The sequence below is a fragment of the Mustela erminea genome, chromosome 19, assembly GCF_009829155.1.
Source record: "Mustela erminea isolate mMusErm1 chromosome 19, mMusErm1.Pri, whole genome shotgun sequence".
NCBI classification, from domain to species: Eukaryota; Metazoa; Chordata; class Mammalia; order Carnivora; family Mustelidae; genus Mustela; species Mustela erminea.
Genome location: NC_045632.1, coordinates 54,732,191 through 54,754,123, shown reverse-complemented (window position 1 = coordinate 54,754,123; position 21,933 = coordinate 54,732,191). Strand labels below are relative to the sequence as shown.

The following is a 21,933-nucleotide window of genomic DNA, read 5'->3' as shown; positions in this document are numbered from 1 at the left end:
TAGTTATTATTTCCATCATGGAGAGATGAAAGTATAGAGATTTCCTTTTATCTCGCCCAGCCTAGTATCTTCCATTATTTATTCAAGCTAAAATTAAAACCTGGCCAAATCCTACTGAGGCATTGCATATCAGTTCGAGATTATTCTTCTGGAAATGAACTTTTGTTCACAAATTTCATTATGCAGTTACAAATGACTATTATTAAAATGTAACATATAAAACTAAATTGTCTTTTTTTTTTCCTCCCGGCTATGCACAGGTCCACTTTCCTACGCAGTATTGTTCTTTTCTTCTGGGCTTGGCAGCACACTGTCTCTCCGCCCATTGCCTCAGCATTCAGAACATTTCACAATACCCATTCCATTCACCTGGAGCCCCCCTTAATGCCATTTTTTTATGGCTCCATCCCTTACACCCCAAGTGTAAGGGACAGACACCAAGGGACCTTCTCTACCTCGTGACCTTGCTAAGGCCTATTTTCATTTTTTCTTCAGACTCAAACTTCAGACAAAGTGATTACCTACAGAAAAAGTACATGGGGTGTATTATCAACACATTTGTAGGTTTCTGAATGCCTGATTCTTTCTTTCCCATCCCCCATGCCCTGTCCAGTCCTACTCATTTTGCTCGGAATGTTCTTCCTTGATTGCCTAACTCCGACTTGTCCTTCAGGTCTCAACTTAGAAGGAACTTTCTCCATAAAGATTTCCCAAACCTATCTCCCAGCTCCTAGGTCAGGTACAGCCTCTGTGTTCCCATGGTACCCTGTACCACACATAGCACTTGCAACCCTTTTTTTTAATTGGCTCTCCACCCCAGCCCACAATGGGTTGTAAGTCCCATGTGAGCAAGAGTAGGTCATATTGGCTCACCATTTATTCACCAGTGCCCCGTACAATGATAGGCAAGGAGCAGTCGATTAACAAGGATTTCATGAATTTTGGATTTAGATTCTAGTCTGGTATTTGTCCCCTACGAAAACCAATCTTCCATCTGAATCCCAAAGATGGGATACAGATGCTGAGAACTGAAAAAAGCTGCACCAGGTTTAAAAACTAAAGAGCCTGGGGTGCCTAGGTGTCTCAGTCTGTTAGACGCCTGCCTTAGGCTCAGGTCATGATCCTGGGACCCTGGGATTGAGGTCCGCATTCTCCCTCCCCACCCCACCCCACCATGCTCTCTCTCACCGTCTCTCTCTCTCTCTCAAACAAATAAAATCTTTTAAAAGACCAAAAAACAACAACAAACAAACAAAAACTAATGAGCATGATTGAAACAGACTGACCAGGAGAGAAGACCCTGGATGTGCTAGGCAGAACCTTCCTTCCAGGAGTAGAAGGAAATGAGCAGAGGAGAAATTACAGTTTACTTTTTCTAAAAAATATTTTATTTATTTATTTGACAGAGATCACAAGTAGGCAGAGAGGCAGGCAGAGAGAGGTGTGGGGGGAGGCAGGCTCCTCACTGAGCAGAGAGCCCGACACGGGGCTCGATCCCAGGACCCTGGGATCATGACCTGAACCAAAGGCAGAGGCTTAACCCACTGAGTCACCCCAGCGCCCCGAAATTAGAGTTTTCAAGGTGAAGAACCAAGAAGAACTCTAGTGAACTACAAAGTTAATGCCAGGAATGCTTGAAGAATTTTAACTTGTTCACTCTCAAATTCTACAAGGTAAATATTATCACTATTCTACAAACAACTCCTATGTGGACAGGTAAACTGATCTGCCCATGGTCTTCCTGCTAGAGAAAGTGGAACAGCCAGGATTTGCCCCTGGTTGTATGGTTCCAGAGCCCTCACTCATAACTGCACACTCAAACAAGATAAACTGTGCACAGGAATATTGAACTGAAAGAAAATGATAGGAGGGTTAATCCCTCAATGCGCCATTGCGAAATATGCTTATGCGAAATACGCTTAACCCTTTCATCCACAAACTCAGAAACACACCCACGCCTTACCAGCTACAGTCAAAGTGAAAAAGATGAACCTCAGAAACACACTTCACTGCTTGGGGCAGATGATACAACATTAACAAGCAACAAAGAGAAAGGCGTATATCACAACTTCTATTGTATTTCCATCTTCTGTATCAAGGAGAATGATCTTTAGACTCAGGAGGGCTGAATAAATGTAGTTTAGAAGAAATGGAAGTGTGAGATAGTAAGGTGATAGCCGGAGACCATCTCGCTGTTTTAAATGAGTTGGAATCTCCAGGCCTAAACAAATTACATCCGGAGTATGGAGAGACTTTGTAGATGTAATCTAAGAGCCCCTGTCAGTAATCTTTAAGGAATCAGAGAGAATAGAAAAGGTACTGGGGCAATGCAGCCAGAAAAACAGTATTCCAGTTTCTCAGCATGGGCTGGGGAGACATGCATCCCATGGATCTACGGATGTACAAGCTTGGTTTTGAAACACAGTAATACTCTAAAGTGGTGACACAGATGATTTGCAAGTCCTCAGAAAAGGACATGGTGAGCACTAGGAACCAGGACAGATGCGCTGGAGGAAACATAAAGATCCTACGTGCCTCTTTTTCACACGTCTAAGGACAGGTGAGAGTGGGGTGCCATGCCCACAGGCAGAGATGTGAGAGCAGACGGCTGGGGTTCCTAGCACCCTGTGCCTCACTGGCGTGGATGCAGAGGACTGGACTGGCTAAGGGTCCTTTTGCTTAACACTCCATGAAGGCACATTTACTCAGAGAAAAACACCAGAGGGAGAAAGGCCTTCATATGGACAAGGAGATACAAATTCTGTGCCTCCCTGTACCCCAATGTTTACAGCAGCAATGTCCACAATAGCCAACTACAGAAAGAGCCCAAATGTCCACAGACAGTTGAATGGATAAAGATATGATATATATTCAATGGAATACCTCTCAGCCACCAAAAAAATGAAATCTTGCCTATTTGCAATGATGTGGATGGAACTAGAGAGTATTATTTAAGCAAAATAAGTCAGTTAGAGAAAGACAATTATATGATTTCACTCATATGTGGAATTTAAGAAACAAAATAGAAGAGCATAGTGGAAGGTAGAGAAAAATCAAGCAAGACAGAATCAGACACGGAGACAAAGCATGAGACTCTTAATCATAGGAAACAAACTGAGGGTTATTGGAGGGGGTGGGGGTGATGGGGTAACTGGGTGATGTGATGAGCATTGGGTGTTTGGGTTTTCCTAAAGTTTGTATTTATCTATTTGAGATATAGAAAGTGAGAGCTGTGAAGGCTGAGAAAAATCAAGGCCACCCCACCTCAGGTTTAGCCTTAGCATAAGTACAGCCATCTCAGACCCCTGTGCCCAAGGGCTGAACTTTTCTTACTTTACTTTAGTTCCAGGAAGCCCCACTTTGCTTTAGTAACAGGAACCCATAAACACCCCTGCCTTAACTAAGCCCGGGGTCCAAGTCCCTACTCCCCTATGTAGATTATATTTGGGCCCAAGCTTAAGCTTGTCAAATAAACCCTCGTGTGATTGCATTGGGGCTTGGCTCTTTGGTCGTCTCTCAGACAGGAAAACTCGGGCACAACAAGAGCAAGCATGAGCAATGGGGGAGGTGAGGGGTCAGAGGAGGAAGAGGGGGGGAGTGGCAAGGGAGAGGGGCAGAGGGAGAGAAAGAGGCGGCTCTTCACTGAGCTGGGAGCCTGGGCTTGATCCCAGACGTGAGTCAAAGGCAGATACTTAACCCCTGAGTGACCCAGGTGCCCCTGAGTACTGGGTGTTATATAAGACTGATAAATGACTGAACTCTACCTCTGAAACTAACAATACACCATATGTTAATTAATTGAATATAAGTTTTTTTTAAATAGTAAAAAAAACAAAAACCCACTAAAAAACAAAAAGACAAAGTCCATGCCTCCCCAAAGCCCCAAACAAGCTCACATCAATCTGTTGTTTATACTAATTAGGGCAAGCATATTTAGAAAGTCTCTTCATTTTCTTGGGACCTGATAGAGAAGACAGTATTTTTAAGGAAATAAATGCCTCGTTGAGCATTCATACCAAAAATGCTTGAATTTATGAATCAATGCCCCTCGGACTAGAACCTTTTCCTGCATGCATAGATCATTTCCTCCCTCCATCAGGACTCTCCCAAGTGTCGCTTCCTTAGAGAGGTTTTCTCCAACCTACCTGATGTAAGATAGTATTTGCCCCCTCTCATACTCTGAGTTCTTGTTTTATCTTTCTGCATAGTCCTTGACATTAGGATACCATACGATATACTTTAGCTCTTACCACCATCTAATATTATATATACTATGATACGTGTGTGTGTGTGTGTGTGTCTGCTGCTGTATGTATGTCTTGCAGAGCCAACAAATTCTATGTGAATGATGTCCCTATATTGTGTGGTAGCCTTGTCCTTTTGAATGTCAGCTCCATGAGGGTGTGGTGAAGCTGGGCCTGAGAGAGCACTGACTTGAGGGAAGGAAGAAGAGGCTGGACAGGGTGGCCCTTGTATAACTGAAGTACCATCACAACAAAATAAGAGGACTTTCTCTGCTGTCCCTGATGAGTAAAGCTATGGGAAACAGGTCTGTCAACAGATGCAAAGCTTAGTCATAATTAGATGCCCTCTGAGCTATGAGCTCCCAGTCCGCCAGCAGAGATACTCAAGCAGAGGCTACAAGGTAACTTGGCCCAGATACTTTAGGCTCTACCCAAAGGGGTGAGAACCTAGGTTGATCTGAAGATTGTTTTTCAGTCCAACCTCATTCTACATACAGTGATCTTAATTTCTGAACCACAAACCAAGATCTGTGGTCCTATAAAAAGACTATGTTGCTTCTGGATTTGAAAGACCATCTATCTAGCAGATTTAGTGCTATTAGTCACCAAAGTATTGAGTTTCCAGGAGATGTCAATGATTGAAACAATGAGAAAACATTTGAAATTGGGACTTTCCTGAGAAAGGGAAGACGTAAAATCACTCCGGGACAGGAATTTTCCTCTCTTTGGGTACTCCTGTTTTAACTAAATAGGCAGAAACTCTTGGTTGGAGTTCACTCTTTTTTTTTTTTTCTAGCACAGGTTTTTATTTTTTGAAAGATTCTTAATTTTCTTAAGTAATCTCTACATCCAGCATGGGGCTCAAACTCACAACCCCAAGATCAAGAGTTGCATGCTCTACAGACTAAGCCAGCAAGCTCCCCACCCCCCAGGGTTAAGTTTTCTTGAACCATGGTGTCTTCTTCCAAAAGCTCAGTACCAAAATGTAACTATTTATTTTTGTTCATTCAGATTTAGAAAATCAAGAAGCCCTTGGAAAAGCTTCTGGGAGCACAGTAAAATTCCAGGCCCTCCCAGAGAAGCTACGTAACCCTTCCCTCACAATGTCACTGCTACCTCTATGGGGAAACTGCAGTCTGTGGAGTTTATCAAGGCCCCAGCTACCCTAGTTCCTCCAGCCTACACCAGAGTGCCTTCCCATCAACACCCCATTTTAGGATTCTTGCACCAAGAGGTGGGTGGGGTGAAAGACTCCCTCCCTGCACTCACTATTGCCACCCTTGGCCAAATCTGGACTCTCCTTTATCCACAGGAATCAATCAGACTGATTGAGATATTGTAATTCCAGATAGCAAGCATCAGGCTGGTATCAGCTGTTCCGTATTAGACACAATGTTCTTTTCAATAGACTACTTTGTTTCACACTGACAGTCATTTTTCACCCTGCATGGCAGAATTTCAAAGCCAAGAATCCTGCATTACACGGTAAACAAACAAAATTAGGCTCAAAATTGCCTTTTTTTGATTTTGATATATTAATCAACTCTTCAGGAAAGCTTCTAAACATTTTCAATTACATAAAAAAAACAGGCTGGCAACATTTTCCAACTTCAAAAAAACCAGGCTGAGTTAAAGGTTTGTTTTCTATGCCACTGGTACTCGATATTACATATTTGCAACTGTTTCTGTTTTAGGACAGATTGATTAATAGCATCAGTTCTAAAGAATCCCACATGTTGCAGGGGGGTGGGTGGGATAGGGAGTGGGGGGTAGTACTTCCATCTGTGATCTTCATTAACCAAGGCAGATCCATCTATTTTGGTGTGTTTCCTTCTTGCTTCAGGGGCAGCCTTGGGTCCCTGTGCATCTCTGGAACTATGGGCCCCATGGTCGCCATGAAGTGCTGACTGTGGGTCAGCCGGTTATAGTGGAGATAGAAGGCAACTAATGGGTCACATGAGTCAAGGGAAATCTTGACACTCCAGAGTCCCCGCCTCCTCCATGTACTTAACATCTTACTTGATTAGACAGGAAAATTAACAGTGAAACTAAGAAAGAAAAGATGCTGAAAAAGGAAACAACAAGGAGGGTACGGTTAAAGGGAATGTATACCAAAAAAACATATACTGGACAATTACGTGTTAAAGATTTGACATGAAAGTAGCCAAAGTATTTCATCATATCTACTGTTACTTTATATCTACTGTTATATCTACTGTTACTTTCTACTGTCACTTTCTTTAAGAAGTAGAAATCAGGGGCGCCTGGGTGGCTCAGTGAGTTAAAGTCTTTGCCTTCGGCTCAGGTCATGATTTCAGGGTCCTGGGATCGAGTCCCGCATCGGGCTTTCTGCTCAGTGGGGAGCCTGCTTCCTCCTCTCTCTGCCTGCCTCTCTGCCTACTTGTGATCTCTGTCTGTCAAATAAATGAAATAAAAATCTTTAAATAAAAAAAAAAAAGGAAGTAGAAATCATAGAAAGAATGCTACTAAGGGAACTAAAATGTTTACACATCCTTCCCTAAATGTATTCCTCAGGAGCTTAAATGGTGACTATAGTTCATACTGTATTACATATTTGAAACTGCTAAAAGAGTGAATCTTAAAAGTTCCCATAACCAAAAACCAAACCAAACCAAACCAAAAAAACCATAACTACATATGGTGATAGATGTTAATTAGTCTTACAGTGATGGTCATTTTGCAATATATACAAATATCAAATCATTATGTTAAATGCCTAAAACTAATATAATGTTGTCTGTAATACCCCTATAAAATTTCTTCATTAAAATAGGAAAGAAAAGAGCTTAAGACAACTCCTGCTGTTAATTGCTTAAGTTTTCTGTAACCTTTAAAGCACTACCTTATCTATTAGATAAAACTGGCAAGTTATCAGGATTTACTTAATCCCTGTACTTAGCAGTGGGTGTCACCTATAAGAACAGAAAAGAATTGGAATTCCGAAAATCTGGTCATGCAAAGGGCTTACAATACATGGTAGAAACTGGATAAAAATGCTTGCAAAACATATTTGGAATACCTGACATGTGAAAACAAATGTGATCTTTATATAATTAGATAAGGCTGTGTGTATTTACTACAGGGGAATTTCACCACCCTTATTAAAATAAACAGGACTTAAAAGCTTTCGGCACTTGAAGGAGCTGCTCCTGAGGGACTGGCAGGCTGAGCAAGTGATCGTAGCTCTGCCCTGTGATTTTACACACACACACACACACACACACACACACACACACACACACAATTTTCTTGGTACTCCCTACTGCAAACAAGACATATTAAAATCTTTAAGACTTTATTATTTCACTTTTCATAAGATGCATAAAAGCAATCAGGCTTATAGAGTCTGGCACAATAACTACGTGACCCTCTTGGCCCCCACAAATATTCATTCTTATTCACGAAAGGAGCTAGTGATTCAACGCTAATCTGGGGCTGTAGGCCTCTTGCATGCCATTCAAGACAGAATTTGTAGGTCTTGTCCTAGGAGTCTCCAAAATTAGGGATGTCTGTCAGCTTCAACACAGACTGTACTTCAATTCTTTATATTATGATGGGTAGGAAATTTCAGGATGCCAGAAGATAAAGACTCATAAAAGAATATTAAGCACTTGTCACCACCTATCAAATGCAATGCCAACCAATATTTCAGTATAACTCACAGTACTTCCAGAATTCTGCCTAAAGGAGAAAATTTTTATCAACCAAAGCTAGCACTGCTCAATTAGGGAGTTGTGAGTGGAAAGGAGTTTCACCCCCTACTGGTGAGTTTCTGTAAGAATGAGTTAGAGGAAGATTTCCCAGTAGATAGAATCCTGAGAAAGGTTTTACTTGTTTATGGGCAGAAATCAGAAACATATAGTACCATCAAGTTACATCTTTGTTCTGCCTTATATGGGACAGAAAAGAACAAGTTTCTTCCCAATCTCTCTCTATAGACATACCCATTAAAAAGGCAGGCAGGTATTCTAAATTAATAGGCTTTAAACAGGTATTTTTAAAGTTTTCTGTAGATATTTCTTATTTTCCTCCTCACTATAGATGTACTGTAGCCTGTCTGCCAGAAAAGGGAATAGGACTTTGTTCTTTGATTAAGAACACTGATCACAGTCTATTAGTTTAGTTATTACCAAGAGAAGAAGAAATCACTGTTGACGATGCCAAAGGCTCAGGCCCCAGCTGGCGACTTTCCTAAGAGTTTCTCTGAACTCTCATTCACAGTTTGCTTTGCCTAGATAGGAATACTTGACTGCACAGTATCACCCTTAACTGAGTCCCCATCCTCTGTTTTCATGGTTTGATCCCCTGATGGATCCATTGACGAAACTCCTGATGAAACCATGACATTCAAAGAAGAGTTACTCACATGGTAAAGGGAGATACTATAGTGTCAGTGACTACATGGTAAAGGCATGTCAAGGGATAGCAGCAAAAATGGAGCAACTTATTAAAGAGTGAAATTAATTGAGGAAGATTTTCTAAAGGTGGTAAGACCTCCCTGTAGGCTTGATCATTATCCAAATGCATTCATTTTATAAGGTGACTATAAACCTTAACCCTGGTGATTTATATGAATTAATTAACATCCATGTCTAGTAATCACCCAGCAGAAAAATTAAATATATCTGAAATACATGTCAAATTAACTTTTTGTTTCATTTATCACAACACTAATCCCAATTCACATATGTTCGGTCTTCTAAAGTTCAGCTGCTATTACATGATTCGGTATAGGCTCATGACTTTAAAAAAAGGAGGAAACTTAATTTTCAAGACATCTAAATTAAGCATTTTTATTAGGAAAACAGTATGTCAGCTCAAAGGAGACGGCTATGCTAAGGTAACGAAAGGTCTACAGCATTCCTTGCGCTAACTGAGGTGGTTCCCCATTCGTGTTGGCCTCCTTCAGTGTACTGGGTCCCAGAATGAGGATAACCAAAGAACTTTAAGGAGGAAAAAGAAACTGCAACAAAAATGGAACCCTGTGAGATTAATAAACTATATCATTTAACATTTATATGATTGTACCTAAAACACTAATTTAAGGTATAAAGATATTTTCCTGGTTAAGAGAAGTTTAAGTACTTACATGTATCAAGAGAGTGGTCACTGGCAAGTGAAACCACATGAGCAGGCCCATGTCTGGTCCTACTGAGCAACTGTCAGACTTCAGCTTATTTTGGCAACTACAATCAAAGAATACAAAGAGACCAGCATTATAATTGCATGGTTTTACATTGCATCAGCTAGAGCATTTCTATTGAAAATATGAAAGCTAAATAAAATTGGTTTAAATAACGTCTTTTCTTATATTACAGAATAAGAGGCCCAGAGGTAGAGTAGCTTCAGGGTGAGTCACCTGGTAATTCACAGACATCATGAAGGACCCAGGTGTTTTCCATCTGTCTACTCTGCAAATATAAGCATGCTGGCCTCTCCCCTGAGGCTAGCACCTCCTCAAGGTGCTAAGACTGGCTTCTGCAATTCCAGGCAACATATAAAGATGACAACAGTCAGAGACAGAAGTGTTTCCTTACACACATAAATTTTATGCGAAAGCACCTTCCTCCTCAAACACTATCTCTCAGTTCTCATTGGCCAAAAATATGGCACTTACCCATGTCTAAAGCAATCACTGGAAGGGGAGTAATTAGCATTAGAATGTTTGGACTACTTGAGATTCACTTCACTTCAAGGCTAAGTGAAACTCCAACTTCCCTTAAAGCACACCGGCCATGAATATGTGAGAAAAATTAGGGTTCTGCTAGCAAGAAACAAGGCTAGGGAGAATGGCAGGGGAGCAGGAAGCCCAGAGTGTCTGCCACATTTACGTAATAAGAATAGAAATAGAGCTCAACTCACTGAACACAACTCAATGCACAGAACTAGCACTAATGGCTGAACCGGTAGTATTATGCATATAAGACTAGCCATTGTTTCTATAACAGCATGTCTTCACAGAGAGCTGCAAAGACGTGAATCTTTCTCTTTAAAAGGCACTAAGTGATTATAATCAAAGAACAAATCATTGCTAAATCCATATCATCTACATGAACCCAGAATAGATATTTCCTCTTTTATTGAAAAATCAAGGGTTCCCTTTACTGGAAATTTCAGTTCCAATGAGTTTCCAGTAACAGTTTCACATTCCAGATACACATTTGTAATACATTTGTATTGGTTAATCGGGCTCAATTTATCTAAAGAGCCACTAAAAGGGCCAATTGTTTATGCAAATTAGGAATCATGGCTGTATTAAAAAGTAATTTATTATATAATGTGCTACCTGAATATACTCAGACATACATCATTTAATTTTTCATTTCATTCCAAATTCTTCATTTATTACATATTCATGTCTCACATGGAAAAAAATGGTTAAGATGATATTTGTTAAGTATGTGTTCATTTCTGAAAAGAAAAGAACATTTAATCAACTGAAATACTTTTTTATTAACATATAATGTATTATTTGCCCCAGGGGTACAGATCTGTGAATCATCAGGCTTACACACTTCACAGCACTCACCATAGCCCATACCCTCCCCAGTGTCCATAACCCAACCACCCTCTTCCTACCCCTCTCCCCCAGGCAACCCTCAGTTTGTTTTGTAAGATTAAGAGTCTCTTATGGTTTGTCTCCCTCCCAGTCCCATCTTGTTTCATTTTTCCCTTCTCTACCTCCCAAACCCCCCACGTTGCCTCTCAAATTCCTCATATCATGGAGACCATATGATAGTTGTCTTCCTCTGATTGACTTATTTCACTCAGCGTAATACCTTCTAGTTCCATCCATGTCGTTGCAAATGATAAGATTTCATTTCTTCTGATGGCTGAATAGTATTCCATTGTATATACATACCACCTCTTCTTTATCCATTCATCTGTTGATGGACATCTAGGTTCTTTCCATAGTTTGGCTATTGTGGACACTGCTGCTATAAACATTCGGGTGCACGTGCCCCTTCGGATCACTACATCTGTATCTTTAGGGTAAATACCCAGTAGAGCGATTGCTGGGTTGTAGGGTAGCTCTATTTTCAACTTCTTGAGGAACCTCCATGCTGTTTTCCAGAGTGGCTGCACCAGACTGCATTCCCACCAACAGTGTAGGAGGGTTCCTCTTTCTCCTCATCCTCACCAACACCTGTCGTTTCCTGACTTTTTAATTTTAGCCATTCTCACTGGTGTGAGGTGGTATCTCATTGTGGTTTTGATTTGTATTTCTCTGATGCTGAATAAGGTTGAACTCTTTTTCATGTGTCTGTTGGCCATCTGGATGTCTTCTTTGCAGAAATGTCTGTTCATGTCCTCTGTCCATTTCTCGATTGGATTATTTGTTCTTTGGGTTCAACTGAAATACTTAATGAGAAATAACACTATTAAATATTTTACTATCTTGGGGCACCTGGGTGGCTTAGTGGTTAAGCCTCTGCCTTCAGCTCAGGTCATGAATTCAGGGTCCTGGGATCGAGTCCCACGTCAGTCTCTCTACCTGGCAGGGAGCCTGCTTCCTTCCTCCTCTCTTGCTCTGCCTGCCTCTCTGCCTACTGTGATCTATCTCTGTCAAATAAATAAATAAAATCTTTTTAAAAATTTACTATCTTTAAGGGATATCAGGAGAAGCATTGTGGTACAACTATAAAGCCATCAACTGAGAGGCAGGAGACGTGAGTTCTAAATCTAATAGCATTTATTCAGTACTCACGATATACCAGGCACTATGCTATGTGTTGAATTCGTGTTCATTTATTTAATCCTCATAGTAGCCCTATAAACTATGTATTATGATCATCCCATTTTCAGATGTGGAAACTGAGGCACAGAGAGGTGATATAAATTGCACAAGGTCACACAGCTCACAAGTGGCAGGAGGAGGATTCAAACCCAGACCCTGTGACATCAGAGCCAAAACACTCAACCGTAGTGCACTACAACCTCTCTAGTCCTGGAATTGTCATGATTGTTTCACCTTGTCAGAGCCAATTTCCTAATGAATTAAACAGAAAGTTGGGTAGAAAATTTCCAGATCTAGCACTTAAAATGTCAAGAAAGTCTTGACCTTACAGACATCCTCCTCTGCCAAATTATCTATATTAAAGTTATATGTATCATACATGGCCAAACACGTGTGTCTAGACCCTCTACTAACTGCAAGATGATCCAGAGGAAGAAATAACTAAAAAGCCAACAATGGTATGTAAGTCACAGGAAAAATAAAACTCCTTGGAGGAATAAGATTGCAGTTTATTAGGCTAAGTTCATCAATTGCCCCAAACACTGGCATGAGATCAATTTAGGAGGCCACCTACGCAGTAGGGCTTCCTACAACATGACCTCTAAATTGACTAAAGGTCTCCCAAAGTATGCTACAATATTTCTGGACATTAGGCAGTAGAAAATTCTGCCCGCTTCAGAGCAAAAAGTCTCTCTTCTGTCTAAGCCTTCTAAAAGAGTTAGAATTGAATTACTTTAAACCATCTCACCAAACATAATTATGAATATTTTTGAGATTCCACAAATATCCTCTTTGGGGACTCTAGACACAGAGACACAGAGTGGAGCTGTATATTTACAATATGCAATAATATGCAATATTAAATTTATTTCTCTAAACAGTGTGAACTATCCATCAAAGTGACCTACCATTCAGCTTGTCTGAAGGGCAAAATTTTAAATCTAAGTGACTAAAAGCTGAAATCTTATTTTAATAATACAAGCAGCATTGGACAGTATCTTCCCATGGTCAGTGAAGTTCCTACATGCTACACTGTTTCACTGTGAGTAAAGAGGGACATCAAGTGGTCTAAGTTCTGGAAGACTCCTGTCTTGTCAGTGGCATTTTCTCAACCCAGCCTGTGGAGCAACTATGATCCTTGATGGAATGGCAGAGCAAAGCAGTGCAAAGGAGAGAAAACTTCAAACTACTCATCTTCTTAAATAATCACTTGAATAATTTCAGCAGAATTTTGTAAGGATCAAATTTCACTGGGTTAGAGACTTCTTTTGGGCACACAGTAATATCTCAATCATCTGCAACAGATAAGGGATATAATAACGTGAATACAAAAATAATTCATGTATCATGGTGTTTGTATGTATGGAGGTATTTGTTTTGTAGACAAATTTGCTTTCCTATTGCATTCTTTTTATGTTAAATAATAAATTTGTTATTCCTAACCAAATTAAAAAAAAAAGACTAAAAACAATCCTAAAGCATTGTTGGTCAAACTGTGAAAAATAAATTTGCTACTATAGTATGCAAGAACTTATCCATAACTTTTTAAAAAGGATAGTTACAGCTTGTTTACATCTATCATTTGGAATATATCACATTATATATTGTATATATATTATATATCTCAAAAATACTCAAAAGTGTTGGGCACTTCTATTCGTACACAATTCTAATCTCTTTGTCCTGTTTATGGAATAGATAAGGTAAGAAGAGTTTTATGACATTTTTCCACTGAAAGCAAAGGTAGGCAGCTGGAGAACTGCATAGAAAGCCACTAGTGACAAGAACCATTTGCCTGTTATTTAAATGTTTCTTTGCTCGGGAAAGCATGATGTTCTTTTCAGATCCTTTCCCCCCTTAGTCCTTCAGGCCAGTCAGAGTCTACAGATGAGAGGAGAAATGAGAGAATTACCCTTCTGTCTTGTCTGAGCCATTGAAGTCATGGTAAAATAGAGTAGTTGAGGCTGATACGGAAGTTTCAAAATGAAAGAGTCAAATCAGTACAAACTGAAATAACAAAATTCATTATAGAAGAGTTGAGAACTTCAGAACCAAGGGAAGTTTAATCACTGAAGTGATTCAAGTGTGGGCAAGGAGCCCCAAGACCTCAGTTCCAAGCCTGCTCAGCCTCTTCCAAACTTCTGGGTTATTTAACCGCTCTACATTGTGTTTCCTTATCTGTGAAAAGGAAAGACTCACCTCAAAGGGTTATGGTGAGAAATAAGTAATCAGACCAGAGGTGCCGGTCGGCCGTGCCTGGCACAGAGCCAGGCACATTATACATGCATTATAACTACTCCTCTTATTAATCCAGGAGTAAGATTATTCCACTGAGAGTATCTGGACAGGACATCCTGACCTAAGAATGCCTCTCATTTTACATATTGGCATAATTTATTTTTAAATTCTTCCTTTCATAAATTCTTTTTTGAAAATTTAGTTCCAGAAGTAATATAAGTTTTTTAAAAAAGTAAAAACTACTGAACAGGTTAGAAGTGAGAGTCCTTTTCCCATCCCCAATGCTAACTCTGATTATTCTTACTTTAAAAAGTAGCAACAGTTCTTGGCTTGAGGTATGTTTCTAATCCATTTACATGTTTAAACAAAAAGATAGGTTATCTATAATTTTTAAAGTACAAATTGAGCCATGTCACAGAAATGATTCTATGACTTGCTTTTTCACTTGGCAACATATCCTGGATATCTTTCATGATATGTTAATACATTTAGATATATACTGTTGACATACATTTAATACTAAATGTTATAAAAACAAATAAGATAAATGATGAAAATAAGAATAAAGTGTTCTTTCATTGCTGTTTAACTTGTAAGTGTAATGATGGCACTGTGATTATGCTGTGGGGTTTGTTTTTGTTTTTTGAAGCTTTTACCATTTAGGGATACCTACTGAAATTTTTACAGATAAATTATATATGATGTCTAGGATTTGCTTCAAAATAATTGGAAGAGGGATGGAGAGAAGGAAATCATATTTAAAAGAAGATTGGGCAAGAGTTGATAATAAAGCTGGTTGGTGAGTTTATGAATATTAGACTCCTTTTTGTACTTTTGAGTATTTATGAAGTTTTCCATAACAAAAAAATTTTAATTATTTTGTATCCTTAAAATATATCTACTAAATTCCAAACAGCTATATATTCAATTCACAGCAATTAATTTTGTTAAAGATTTATTTTGTTTTTTTAAAGACTTATTTATTTATTTACCTGACAAGCAGGCAGAGAGGCAGGCAGAGAGAGACGGGGAAGCAGACTCCCCACTGAGCAGAGAGCCCGATGCAGGCCTCGATTCCAGGACTCTGAGATCATGACCTGAGCTGAAGGTGGAGGCATAACCCACTAAGCCACCAAGTGCCCATTTTTAACAATTTTATTCATTTACTCCAGAGAGAGAGAGAGACAGAAATGGGGGAGGAGCAAAGGGAGGGACAGGCAGACTCCACGCTCAGCTCAGAGCCCAGTGGGGCCCAATCTCAGGAGCCTGAGATCATGACCCAATCAAAACCAAGAGTCAGTTGCTTAACTGACTGAGCCAACCAGGTGCCCCGGTTCCTCCCTCCCTCCCTCCCTTCCTTCCTTCCTTCCTTCCTCTTTCTTTCTTCCTTTCCTTCCTTCCTTCCTTTCATTCTTTCTTTCTAAGATTTATTCATTTATCTTAGAGAAAGAAAAGAGTGAGAGAGAGAGAGAGCATTGTGGGGAGGGATGGAGGGAAGGAGAGAATCTCAAGCAGACTCCCTGCTGAGTTCAGAGCCCCATGTGAGGCTTGATCTCATACCCTGAAATCATGACCCCTCAGAGGCTTAACTGACTGAGCCACCAGGGGGGTCCCTATAGCAATTGATTTCTGATTAGATTAATCAATAAACTTAATCATTCCTAATGCCTATCCCATAAGCAGCACAAAAGAAAGCAACTTAGCTTCTTTGTAGGTTGAATGTTACTATAAAAAAATCCAAATATGATAATCAACCTAGAGAAGCGATGCTCACTAATGATATGGGAGGTTATTTATCAACAAGTGTAAATTATAAACTTTTAAAATTATTGCTTTTTAGAGTTAATGAGGAAGTGTTTTCCTTTTTCTGTTATACTGGAATTATTGCAGCTGGATGAAAAAAGGAAAACATTTCTCTAATCTATGTAGAATCAAGAAATCAAGAAGATAATGTGTGCTCTGTTCACCCAGACAGGACACATTCAATCAGGAATGCACTCACCAAAATTCTGCCCTGCTGAAGCCAAGAGAAAGCCTTTGTTTTGCCAAAGGAGCCGAACAATTTTTTGAGTTTTTGGTTTCTGTTTTGCTCTACACACACTTCAGTAGTTCCAAGAAGACAACCAAGCCCTTACTACCTCATATGGCACAGAGCAGAAGTTGTGTGTTTTCTACAGCTCTTCCTGACTTTTGTCAAAGCCTACATTGACTGAAGAGGTATACCTATGTGCCCTATAGGCAGACGGGATAGCCAGAGTACCTTCTAGGACAGTAATGGGAAGAGTTAAAGCTTTCTCAGTATTGGAAAGGGGTCAGGATTCAGAAGGCCCAGTGAGATGCAGTATCTGGAAAGGCAAGGAAGGACCTGTGAGGTACACCCAAAGAGGTTAACACTTGACCCCCAGTCCTTTCAAAGATTCTTGAACACCAAGAATGCACTATAAACAGTGGAGGAGCAGAATCTAAAATGACCAAGCTGGCTCAACAATGGCCATCTCCAAATTATCCAGAGAGATCTAATGATCAGTGACCAGAGGAAGTTTCACTTATGCTTCAACAGATTCAAGACCCTGAACCTTTGCACGAAAGTTTGGGCCAGGAGGGCAGTAATAAATATTTAGTTAATTCCTGCCAGCCCAGAAGTATGAGGCAATCTTAGATTCAGGTTTAAGTGAACTTTAAAGATGTCCAATATTTTTTATCGATTTGGGTTTGTGTTTGCTAATTCATAGAGTCTACTCCATTTAAAAAGCAACCATGCCAATAAAAGTGCTAGAAAAGCAACCTTCCTTCATGCTGTAATAACCATCCTTCACAACTACACAGCTTTTTCCATTTGGCAAGGTGTTTTGACATGTTACCTCATTTGATCCTCTCAGAGTTAAGAGGGCTCGGTGGCTTTTGAGCTGTCGAGAGTAGATGTGCAGGAGCAAAAATGGCTTAATGGAAGTGAGGGTTTTCTTCCAGACATCTGGTCACTAGATATTTTCTTAGCTTTGTTGTATTCTCTTGCTCTCTGTCTCACACACATCCTTGTCAGAAAGAAGAAGAAAATTTCACTCAACACTTCATTTAAAAATATCTGGACATTGGGGAGCGTATGTGCTTTGGTGAGTGCTGTGAAGTGTGTAAACTTGATGATTCACAGACCTGCACCCCTGGAGATAAAAATATATGTTTATAAAAAATTAAAAATTAAAAAAAATAAGCCATGTGATAGTAATAATAGGTACTTTATGCACAATAAAGTTTGTATATAGAGACAGAAAAAAAAATATCTGTGCAAAGTTGTCATTTGTAAGGTGAAATTCACAGAACCCAACGCCAAGGATGACTTCACTTCCTAAGGGGTTGCAATTTAGGCTGCCACCCAATGTTGGTAGTAGGTAATGGTCAAACCTTCTTGAGAACTGGAGAAAAACAAAACAAAGAAACAGGCAGACATTCCCACAAAGGAAAGAGATTATAACACTTTGTAATGCCTTCTTACTATCAAAAACACGTATCTTTCCTAAAAACAATTCAAAAAACATTAAGTTTATTTAAGGAGGATTGTTTTTTGTTTGTTTGTTTGTTTGTTTTTCCTAGCACAAATGGTTTGGTTCAAATTCTCAACAGCCTTCTTTTCAACTACTGGCTTTGACTTCTATAACCTGATCTCTCCTTTTTTTTTTATGAATAAAAAGAACTTACCAGGGGTAAAAAAAAAAAAAAAAAAAAAGACTATTTAGTCTCTACAGCTCTCTGCTTTAAGACTTTTCTTTTGTTCCTCCTCATTATTAGCACACAATTTCCCCTTGGGGAAAATAAGCATCCATCCATCTTAACTGTAGCTTGACTTCCACAATCATACATGTTCCCTTAATACTCGATTTCCGCATTCTTTTTCTTTCTAAGGACTTCCTCCATCCTTCAAAAGGGTCTTTCAGGTTTGGACATAGTGGCTTCATTTGTATAAACTGGTCATATTTTTAATTTTTTTCCTTTTCATAATCCCCATGGCAACTGGCTTCTTTGGAAACTTCCATGGAAAGTCCAAAGATATATCTTTTGACTAAATAGAGTATTTTGAATAGAGTTAGTACAGGAAAATAAGCTGGTTTCATTACCACATCTCTGGCCTTTCATTATTGTTTTGTTTTGTAAAATGAAAAAAAAAATTTAAATATCAATTCAGCTAGATAGAACTGATTAGGTGTTCTGGGGCTTACATGTTATTAAAGAATGTGAATAATTTTAAAGATGTTGTGTCACCCATTTTAAACAGCAGTTTTCACATATCCACTCAATAAGAATTAAGTATTTAACTGCCTGAAGCTATGAAAGATTCAGATAACTATAAAACTTAGAACTGTCCTCCTGCACCTGCAGTCATGTTAGGTAACAATAAAAGATAGTATAAAACTAAACCCTGAAACTATACAACAGCCCTATCAGCATTTGGAATGAAAACGGAAATGATCATTTTCAGTTGATGTAAGAGCAAGGCGAAATCTGAATTGGGTTCTGAGTGATGCTGAAAGACAACATTATTCTAGGCATCGTTCCAGAAATAGAAGACAGTAGGAATGTTTACATGGGGGCACAGGTACATGTGGAATGTTTGGAGGCACACTGTCTAGATCAGTTTAGCTGTAAACTGAGGTATACAAGACAGGGTTGGGAAATAAGGCTAGAGGTATTGGAAGCCGTGACTATTAGCCTGGATTTTATCTCATAATAGGATTAACTAGTTTAAAAAAAAAAAAAATTTAGGACGGGAATACAAATGGCGGCCTCCTGGTCTCCGGCCCGGAGGAGCCGAGAGCCCGGGGCCCCACTCCTCAGTGCGCCCTCAGAGAACAGCGCCCAGTTACTCCTGTGTGCCTGACCTCCGGCCGCGCTCCGAGCTCACCGAGCCTGCGACCAGTTCAAGAACAGATGCTGCCCCAGATGTGGAAAATGCAGATGTTTGCCAGCTTCAGGATAACTCCAAATTCGGCATTCTACAGATCTGTTTGATTTTCAAGGGAAAAAAAATCTCCCTTCCCCACACAATGATCAGGAAGAAGACAAGGATATCCACTCTCAGCAGTTTTATTCAACATAGCACTGAAAGTACTAGCTATAGCAAACAGATAAGAAATAAAAGACATCCAAACTGATGCCTTTCCAGTGGAGCTCACAAAAAAACAAAAAACAAAATACAACGGCCTCCAACATACTAAACAGCTGTCTCTGAGATCAGAAAGCATCAGAAAAGACCCTAAAGAGTTGTAGAATCCCAAAGGAAGATCTTGTTTAAATGGAGAAGTGCTTGCAGCAGAAACCTTGGAAATTTCAGGGAGTGGAATTTTATTGTCAGAACTTTCAATGAAAGTGCAGCCACAGATCCTGGGAGTGTTAAATAAAAATTACCAACAAGCTGTCTTACCTGTGTGCACTCCATTGGAAGGAAGGGCAAACGTGAGCAATTCGTGCTTATACATCAGTCAAAACTCTGACAGCTACCCTGTGAAGTTTGACGAGCTGCCATGTGCTCGACTACCTAAGATACTCTTAACTGAACCATAAAAAGACAAATAAATTAGTAATTGTAAAAAAAAAAAATTTAATCTAAAAGAAGTTAGTATCTAAAAGAATTTTTGAGATGACTTTTGTTTTTCCTTTCTCCATTTCCCTACTCCACTTTCAACCAGCGCGACCTCAAAAATGACATAATTCTATCATACGATTTTAAAGTGTCTTTCTCCTCTTTAAAACAATTCAGCAGCTTCGGTGTCTTTGGAAATCCTACTGACTTAACGTGCGGCATTTAGAGATCTGGCCCTACCTTGTCTCTCCAGACTTGTCACTTATACCATAGGTATCATTCAAACCGCTTTCTACCTCACTGAAACCCTCCTTTGTCCTCTCAGTCCTTTCCCTTTCTGGTCTCAGCTTAAATGTCACTCCCCCAAGGAAGGCTCTCCAGGCTCCTCAAATCCGGATTAGGTTTCCTGCCATAACCCTTATCTCTTAGTCTTTAGGACCTGTATCTTGTCTGTGGCATATCTTCAGGGGAGGAGCAGTTCCCCTAGCACCTATTAAAGGGCCAAGAACAAAACAGATGCTCAAAAATATTTGTTAAAGAATGAAAAAGACAGGGGGTATAAAAAACAGGAGTCTATGGCTATCACACAATCATTAGGAAGACTCAATCATTAAGTTCAAGGATAGGCTTGTGACAATGGAAAAGAAAGGATGAATAGGAGCACAATAAAAAAGCGAAATGGAAAGTTCACAGACCTGGAATTCTGAGTTGATGCAATTTGGTATACACAATTAGGAGATTCACCTAATTCAGCAGTGTCCAAATCCTGACTGATCCTCAGAATCATCCAGTATTAAGGATGAATTCGGGGTTTTGATGTGTTTTTTTCCTGATAATTCTGTCATAACCACATCTAACCAATGTTTAGGAACTATTTACCTAGATGTCCGGCAAGGCAACTTTCAGCACTAAGTTCTAATTTAACCACGATAACCACAAACAAGTAAGTGTTAAGAGGACTTGGTAAGTAACTAAATGTAAGAGCAGAAAGGATGTATTACACTAACTGATTTTTTTAGGGGACTGATCTAGTCACAATTTGCATAGAAAAGGCAGCCAATAAACACTAGCTTATCAAATGAGCCAGGTGAGCAGTAAAAGGAAGGGTAGAGTTGATGCTGGATGTGAGTTTCCCAACTGAGGCTCTACCAATTATATGTCCTTCAGGGCTATGTCAACGAACTCCCTTCATTCTTGCCACAAATGGTTATTTGTACTTGACACTGCTATTTTACAGACATTATCTCTTCTTTGGTTTACAGCACCCAGTTTCCCTTTAAAGAATTACCCTCCCCCCATTTTGTATAGTCCTACAAGAACCATAATTAGGTCTTGACTCGCTCTTAGACTTTGAAAACCTCAGTGTTCTTAGAGCAATCAGTTGGTGTTTATCATTATTGCAGGGGCACTAAGTTAACTCCTGCTTCTGAGATCCTTGGGTTGCCCTGGTTTCTGACCTTTCAACTTGGCCTTGTTCTTAGACCATTACTTCTAGAAACTACCCAGTATCCTTCTAATAAATCCCCATTTAATAAACCATTACCAATTTTTGATAGTTACAAAAGAAAAACTAATAGGAAGAAATGTAAGCCATGTATGTAATTTTAAGTTTTACCACAGCCTCATTTTAAAAAGATAAAATTTTCATGCTAGATTTAAACTAATACATCTGAGCCATTATTTCACCAGGTCTTCGATATGAAAAAACATTGAGATATTTTACTTTTTGTTGTTCCAAGTCTTTGAGATGTACCATGTATTTTTTAAAACATTTTTTTTAAAGATTTTATTTATTTATTTGACAGAGATCACAAGGAGGTAGAGAAGCAGGCTCACTGCCAAGCAGAGAGCCCAATGCGGGGCTCGATCCCGGGACCCAGGGATCATGAGCCAAAGGTAGAGGCTTTAACCCACTGAGCCACCCAGGTGCCCCCGTACCATGTATTTTACACGTATAGCTCACCTCACCTTGGACTCTAAATTTTCAAAGGTTAAAGTGAAATGCAATCCTTCCAAACCTAAAATGTGTATAATGAGAAAATATTTTACACTGCTCGTTCTTAAATTTAACTAAAATTAAATATTCAGTCACAATAGCCACATTTCGAGTGCTCAGCAGC

The 21,933-nt window shown here is 39.5% G+C and overlaps 1 protein-coding gene across 1 annotated transcript in view; it reads right to left on the bottom strand.

The window, feature by feature from the left end:
- CDH13 (cadherin 13) overlaps nucleotides 1–21,933 on the bottom strand; it is a 1,398,954-nt gene that overhangs the window by 1,373,728 nt on the left and 3,293 nt on the right. Inside the window, exon 2 of the mRNA XM_032325075.1 lies at nucleotides 9,355–9,451. Coding sequence (XP_032180966.1) covers nucleotides 9,355–9,405 — 51 coding nt within the window. The 5' untranslated portion in view covers nucleotides 9,406–9,451. The remainder of the gene's footprint in view (nucleotides 1–9,354; nucleotides 9,452–21,933) is intronic.